At 31.7% G+C, this 8,754-nt stretch overlaps 1 protein-coding gene across 1 annotated transcript in view; it reads left to right on the top strand.

Annotated features, from left to right (window-relative positions):
• The first annotated feature begins 2,483 nt into the window (after nucleotides 1–2,483).
• Nucleotides 2,484–8,754, top strand: part of LOC137928809 (uncharacterized) — an 83,974-nt gene continuing 77,703 nt past the window's right edge. Inside the window, exon 1 of the mRNA XM_068771793.1 lies at nucleotides 2,484–2,702. Within this exon, the coding sequence (XP_068627894.1) occupies nucleotides 2,621–2,702 (82 nt within the window). The 5' untranslated portion in view covers nucleotides 2,484–2,620. The remainder of the gene's footprint in view (nucleotides 2,703–8,754) is intronic.

Raw genomic sequence — 8,754 nt, 5'->3', positions numbered from 1 at the left:
TGTCAGCTGTTAGTTGTAAGTTGTCGCTTGTGCCGCCATTTTGTTCCAATCTCTCAATATAATGCGCTAATATTGGAGAATGAACATATTCTACGAAATTTTGTAGTATTAAAAAAAACATAAGAGTGATGTCCGCTAAACTACGCCACATTTTATTTTAAAAATACTACCTCTGCTTATTTTCTACTTTTACTTATTTATATTATAAATAAGTAAAAGAAGAAATGATTATATATAATAAGATAATTATTATATAGAATAAAATAATTATAATATAATAATAAAATGATTATATATAATATAATAAAAGATTCTTAGTTTAGGCTTTTTTATTTGATATCACTATTTTTAATAGCCCTTACATTTTATTTCGCTATTTTTAAAGAACAATATTTGCTTCTTATTTGACATGTGCTCCAAGATCATGATCAGACACCATTGAATGTACTAAAATGAATATCAGTAAATAGTTTCGATTCCCATTCGAGAAATGCACACACATAGCGCCATCTATCGGTCTCTGTGTCGCTTTTAGGAGTGGCAGTCGTAAATCGAAACAACGTATCTTACGCATACAGACATAAAATATCTTTTAACCAGGGAACTTTATTAGAAATAGATTCTTTTAAAAACTATAGTCTGTAAACTATAATAGCTTGACGGCCTTATTTCTCTACTGTTTTTAATAAATATTTAAAATTTCGTTACATCTGGGAACAAAAGATTTAAAAAGACAAATATAATTTATTCAAAATTGGAACTTTTAACATACCTGTATTTGATTGACATCTTTTTCCTTACCTTTTTATTTTTGTAGTTGCTCCCCAATGTGTTATAGTTGTAGAGAATACGCAAAATAAATTCAACAGTTTATTAGGTGAATGTGTTCTTTTTACTCATATAAAGAAGACGCATTTTGTACTTTATTTTTAGTCCATTATATCGGATATATTTTTAATTAGGTTATTGTACATAAAATGTACAATCTTATCACTTAATCTACAAAAATATACAACTTTATTTATACAAAAAAACAATATTCTAATGCACAGAAAAGTTAATATTATAGATTATAATAAGGAATTAAGAAATATATTACAGGTGTGTGAAACACATGTACATCATGGACTTCGGTACCATGATTTAGCGTAAATCTTCCGTTTCGAGCGTCTGGCAAAGTTTACAAATCGTTCAGGGATCCTCGAAGTTTACTACGGGGTTACACCATATGCCTTTCAGCTGAGATTCTCGATATCAAGGGGTAACATGGCCGGATCTAAACTTTGGGTTACGCTAACAAGTTTAATGCGACTTTAGTAGTGTTGAAGACATTATCGTTATAAAACAAAACACACGCTGTACTTTGATACCCTACATCTATAGATATATATACATATATATATATATATATATATATATATATATATATAACAACGCAGTGATATGACGACTTCGTGTAATATGTTATTCAGTCGATTTATCGTGAAATTTTCTAAAAAGGTTTTATAAAAAAGAAGCTAAAATCTATTGCGAACTGCCTTCAATTATCTTACAATATATTTTTTGGCGCACATGAAATATATAAGCATAAAATATTAACAATAATTATATATCCTATTACCATCATCATTTCTGCTGTATGGCGTCCATTGGGCCAGTTGAAAGCGACCTGCTTCGAGCAACTTCGGTTGCCCTTAACAAGGTCATTTGTCCAACTTATATGTCTTACGCTACACGTGGTCTCAACACCAGAAAGTTAAAATCTTAATGGCTATATGTTTTATGTGTTATTGGGCTGCCCACTATCACTTATACTTGCCAATTCGCTGGGCCATGTCGGTTTAATTTCTTACATATTTTATGACTCTACTCTTACCTGATTCTTATTAAATAACACTTTAATAATAATAAACAGGCAATATATTCGCGTAAGTGCATTATTTATAACATTAATTTGTAACAAAATAAAATTATGAAAATTAAAGTCACACAAAAATTACCATTTCATTTACGATTATTATTTTAAAGTAAAATAAATTTAAAACATTGTGATATAAATCAAAGAGTGATATTTTAAATATTTAATGAATCGAAATATTTATGGTTAAATTTCAACCGGCTTTTAATGAAATTAACAATTTACCGCCACTCGAAAGTTTATTTTGAACTGTCAACTCCTTAACTAGTTTGATTAATGATATCGCTGTAATATCAGTTAAACGAAAATGACCGCGTAAAAAAAGTCTTCAATCAAACAATCAACCGTAGTGGACAATTAACAAAGGTACAGAAGCTAATGACGGACAAGTTTAAAAATACAATTAGAAACAGTTACAACGAATCGACTAAACACGGCACGTGGTGTCCGGACTTGGAGGGAAATGGCTGTGAGGAGATCCAAAACATTTGGAACCTCCCCCTCCCTGCGCTAAAAGCCTTTACCCTGTCCCGAGCTTTAGTTCTACGTGACTCGTCGCCGAGGACGGACGCGTGCAGCGCGACGCTTGCGAACTTTCTGTTACGTCACATGACAGCCCGAGGCTCGAGTTCGACTCGTTTGTATTGAGTGTCCTCTCGGGGGTGGTATATTGGTTCAGTGAGGTTCGATGGTTCTGGTGAGATGTTGCGGCGGCGGGAAGCCAGGCGTGTTTCTTTCACGCACATGTGCACCGCTTTATTGTGGTTGCTCACCTGCTTTAACGGTAAGTTTATTACTGTTTATAGGGGTCAAATTGAAGTGGCAGGGTTACGGTTTTACCGAGCTCGTATGTCGGTTTATCTGTACTTCCGACCGGCAGTTGTTTTAGGGTTGATTTCCATTAAATTTAATCATGTTGAAATTATATTAACGAATTTAAATATTTCGTGAATGTGTATTTTAATGTTTGAGTGCTAACATTGTTATTACAGTTATTATTTAATTAAAAAATATAATTTTAAAATAAATTTGATTCTGAAAATATATTTTCACACTTATTTAAATTTAAAATTCGCAAATAAGACAGAAATTTAAAAATAATCACGCCCGGGATTCGAATATTCTATTCATTATAATTAAAAAAAAAATGTATTTAGTCCCAAATTTACATGGAAGTGATTTTTTTATATATTGAGGAGTCAAGTCGTTTAGCTGATTATAAAAAAATAATTAAACGGCTAAGGAAAATGTGTAATGAAATTGTTTTATGATGTTTTAATACAAAAATCTTTTTGATATTAGATGTATATTACAAAATTCAGTGATTAGTACTATTTTTACGTTGATAAAAAAATTGCCATTTAAAAGCTGTAGAATTAGTTTTTTTTACAATTGAATATTTTTAATCTGTATCTTAAAGACAATAGATTTTTTACGACCATTTTAATTAATAAAATTTCTGGCATTTAGAAAAGTTTTCTCATCGAATTTCAGGAGTGTATAAAGTTTTGAGTAAATATAGGTAGATATGTGGGCAGGTTATTTAATTATTCAAATTTCGAATGTCGTAGGTTGAAGAAGCCACCTTTTAATGACGTTAACCCTTGGCATATACGAACCTAATACGTAATAAATGTACAAAGAACATTACACGACAATTGTTGAAATGATTTGATTTTTAATTTTATAAGATTACGTAAAATATTTTAGAAATAGTATCTTTGTAAATTTCCTTAGCGTTCATAAAATATATCTTTTGGCAAATATTAAATTAGTGATTACTAGAAAGCGATTAGCGGAATATAAAAATTACAACTTTTATATTGGAGACTTCACAGTAGCAAGCCACGATGAGGGCTGTGAATGCTATTACTTTATGAGGTCGAATTCAGAATGAGTGGATCAGTACATGAACGAATGTAACCAACACTATTGGTTCCATATTAGTGTAGCCCAGCGAAATGGCTGGTTGAAATGGCAGCTATAGTGCCTCTGGATTGTTGACTTTCTGAAGACCACATGTAAGGTTTAAAAATGACCTTGTTAATACATTGGAAGGAGATATATTTAAGCATTTTCCAACTAGTCCTATTATGGACCTGTTGGTAGTATAAAAAATGTTGCAGATACATCCATAATGAAATTAGGATAACATATTTCAAACTAAATAAATGTCTGTAAACTGAGTGGGTTTTATGATCAATATTATAATTTCAATCATTGAAAGTTCACTGACGGACCTGCGCCTTTTCCATAGATTTCCAATAAGACTGTCTTGTAGCGGACTATGGGTTTATTTAGTTGCATTTAGATATTTAATCATGAACCTACAAAATATACAATAGAAGTGCACCCTTTCCACGGATATTCATTTACTAATTACTGAACGTATCATTTACACTCGTTTGGATTCTTCCTGTTTTAAAATACAGGTCGATTGTTAATGGGTGTAAAACCTACAAAAGGGTGAACGTATATATCATTTGCCGTGAAATAATATATGTTAGTGGCTCTAAAAATCAATATTACACGGTTATGAAAATTGTTTACTAAATTCAGAATATAATTTTTTTTAAATTAATTACTTTTTTACTATATGTCCCTGTAGACTTTTTACTTTAATAATTTATTTACCTGTCGTATATTTCGAAGTAATCGTTCTTATACGGTTAATTTTTTTAAGTCCTGTTTTTGTGGACCCTCGTTTGATTCCTATCATGAGTGTACAGGGTCTATATTTACATTATAATTTTTCCAATAATTTTAATTAATCTGCGTAATTAATTTTATTTTTTTCGTCCAATATCTTTCATTCTTTTCCATACATCGCCTTACTTACTTCGCCTTTCTTTCAGAGATCTACAATTTTACGTTTATTATTTTATATTATTGTTTAACAATTTATTTATTTTTAATTTCTATTTATTTTCGTACTTTTTAAATTGCACGTAATATACATTTCTAATATCACTCTATCATCTTTTATCACCGTTGTTGATCATTTTCATTAATTTTGTTATTATACTTCTTAATTTTTTTGTTGCACAATGATTTGAAATAGGCGTAAAAGGTTTAAAAATACTTGTTGATAAATGAGATATAGATTCACCACTACTAGTAGTATATACAATAGTATTAGTAGTAAATGTATAGTTCATTTATAACTAGTAGACTTACTTTATTAAAATACAAAGTACAAATTCAATTGTATAATAAACCTCAATTCTAAATACGATCGTATTTTAAAACTGATACACAGTAATACTTACTTGGAATAATATGGCATCAGATATAGATCGTGCGTTCGTTGGTACCGAAACAAAACGTTGAAAAAGAAATCCTCTGGGTGTTAACATATAGGCAAAATTTAATTGTTTAATAACCGTTAATTTTGAATCTTCAGTGATATTTATACCCTTCACTTTGGTCGCAGAAATAAATGAATTGATGGTATCCACCAAGATGATAACTGAAAAAAGACCTATAAAGTATAAGTACAAAGTTCAAATTCAATTGTACCACATATATGTTAATAATGGGCACAACAGTCGCACTAAACTGAAAATAGATATTTAACTAATGATAGTTAACAAAGCTATCGGCGAACGACACTCAAGTTGCGCGTCACTTGCCGCATCAAGAGGGGGCTTTCTCGTTGACTTAACTTAGTCCCAAGTCGTAAGAGGCTCGCCACGGGGACGGTTGAGTGTATAATTGAGTGTCAATTAGCCATGAACTGCGGAGAGCTTTAAAATGGACCGAAATTTGGATAAGTTATACTAAAATATCAATGTTTTCGTTCGATAAATCTCGCATGCGAGATGTTCCGAATAAAATTATTTTCGAGCGCTTTCAAAATAACCCCCTAAATCCTGATTACACAGTTTTATTATTAATCATTCTTAATATAGATTTCGTATTGGAATATCTGTGATGGAATTAAAACATTTTATTTGAAAGCTAAAGTAATATTAATAAATAAATTGAATACTAATAAAGCGAAATAAATTACAATGAAAGTAATTTAAAATTGTATACAGTACACTCGTAGAATAATTAATGACTTTCAACGAATCGTTAAAATATATTAGTAGATATATATTTTTTGAATAAATCATTTTTAATGGAAACGAATGTTATGTGATCCATTTCGAATAAATGCTTAATAGTGAAAACATTATATGATTAATTTTAAAGTTATTTGTTTTAATTGCAGAACTGACCTTTTGTGTTTTTTAAAAACCATCCTTCACAAGATAGAGACTCTCGTTGTTTAATCAAATCATAGGAAGACATAGATTATAATTTTGAACCATGATTTTGGAGGGTGTTGCACAGTCCATTTGCTTTCCTGCCAGATTTCCCTCTTTTAAGCACTTTTCATGGCCTAAATTTCCTTTACAATCCAATAACAGACCAATTGTAATTATGACACTCTACTATGGCTTACCTTTGTAGGTCTAAATGTCTGTTACCGAGATATTTTGAACTTATATAATTTGACTGAGTAAGGGTTTTTTGTTGATTAATACCTAAACATCTTGATCCATTCGACTTACCCAGGACAAGTTTATCTATAGCACTGTCTTTCTTACGTAACGTGGCGCAAAAGTAATTTCATAATGTGAACGTATCCTAATTTTTACTAATGGCACTAATTGTCACTGTGACTTTAATATTTATGATATAGATATATAGAGAATTAGTTGTTAATAAAGGATGGAGCAATACACACCTCAAGAAAGTGAAAATATTATAACACCAATTGAGACAACTATTTCCAGAGCAAGTGATTTTCCGTTTTGGATATTTGAACTGGCTCTCCAGATCACCAGATCTCACAGCACTAGACTTCTTAGTTTAAGGTTTTTTTAAAAAAAATCTCGCGTTTACCGTAATAAATCACACACCTTACAAGCCTTAAAAACTAACTTTAAAGATTGGTCAATTTGGAGCCAAATATTCTGCCAATAATAGTTCAAAATTACATAAAACGAGTGCAATTATACATACATTAATTCGGCAGGTGACCACTTGAAAGATATAATTTTTAACTTTTAATATCATTAATTTTACACTTTATAATATACTTGTTTTCGAAACAGATCAGTCTTTTTAATTTACAACAAAATGGCTGCCAGTTCTAATTATGACATTACTTTTGCACCACTTGTGATAACATGTCATAATAAAAATTTAAGTTTTAACCTTTTCCGAAATTCGTTGCTCGATGTTAAGCTCCGGGAAAGTGGAGGTATTAGTGACTCCATGGTATCTACCATATTGTATAATTGTATAATGTGCTTCCGTTCCTTTTCACCCTTACCGTCTACTATCCTATGATTGCGTATTTACCAATATGTATTCAAGCGGCAAGACACATCTAAATATTGAGTCGTAAATACAAGACCCCCAGAATATATAGGCAACGTGGCATCCAATCTCAACATACCAGGTCCATATTCAGAGGGCTTCCGAAAACTAGATGAATCGAGATGGTCAAAAAAGACATGCGGTTCTGCAATGTTTTCGAAAATGATACGTCGGATAGAGCGAAGTGGAAGCGGAAAACAGAAGGCAGACCCCACCATCAAATGGGTACAATTAACGTTAAAGAGAGAGAGAGACTGTCAAGACACGTCTAAAGCGGCGTGTAGTCTGTAGTCTTGGATTTGCATCCGCCTAGACATTTTCTATATATTATTTTGTTCATGAAAATCGTACGTTTTAACTTATAGGGGCATATATTAATATTGTACGAAATTATAAAATTTCACCAAAGCAATATTGCTAAAGTTTGGCTCTTTGTATGAAAGCGTTCGAGTCAATGAATAGGTGGATCCGTATGTACGGTGGTGATATGGGAATATGGCGTCTAAACTTATTGTGTCGAAGGCCGTAAACAGGCCTGGCGGTTGCGTTCGGCCGATTAAGCGAACCCGATATGTTTGTTTGGGGTCCGGTCCGGAAGTGGGGGCCGCGTCCGGTCCGGTATGTGATAGGCTGCTGGATAAATCACTTGTTTAGATAAAGTGCTTCGCCGTAAAGGATTTCTACTCGCTCATTTGGCGTTCCGTGTACGGTTTATCGATTATCAGATAATGTAATTTGTGTTTCGAATAAAATTTTTCAAATGGATTCATGTTTCCAATTTTAAACAGACGTCTCGTGGCAAATGTATTCTTTGCACAGATAACATCGAATGTTCAATAACCAACTGTTCCTTTGAAGTGGTTACGATTCAAAATATTTTTGAAAATTGTCTTAACTTACTTAAATTAAAATATGTATCTTATATGTTTATTTTTTATTCACAATAAGGTTGTAGCGAATTTGAGTATACAGAAACGCTTAAATAATAATTGAATAACTAAAAAAATATCTTAAGTTATGTGTGTATGTATGTATATTGATTGAGGATAATTTATTTAAAGTTTCAATCCATCAAAGGTTGGACATTGACCATTGGCCATTTATCGTTTACCGCTAATGGTACTTTTGTATTGTTATTTTAATTTTATAATATTATGTTAATAAAAATATATTAAATATTCTACATCTGGTCTGTCTAGTTGCAGGAGTTGAGTGTGTAGTTTTTGCATAACAGACATGTAGGAAGACAAAAAATTTATCGCAGATGTCAAGTAGGATATCTTTACATTGAAAGTGCTTCGAATGTTAGGGCTTCGATCTGTTTTAGATGCCAGTATATATGTTGTGATAATAATACCGAAAGGTTCTCGATTCGCAACCGCGAGCCGGTAGACGCGTGGTTAGGTATCCCACTAGTGGGACCGATAATATAGTTAAGGTCTAGATGCGGACAGCGAAGGTCC

Source organism: Battus philenor, unplaced genomic scaffold (assembly GCF_028537555.1).
Source record: "Battus philenor isolate CCGP_79_NKW_IND1 unplaced genomic scaffold, ilBatPhil1.0.hap1 SCAF_4, whole genome shotgun sequence".
Lineage (NCBI taxonomy): Eukaryota > Metazoa > Arthropoda > Insecta > Lepidoptera > Papilionidae > Battus > Battus philenor.
The sequence above is the reverse complement of the archived record's forward strand: the minus strand, read 5'-3'. Positions and strand labels throughout refer to the sequence as shown.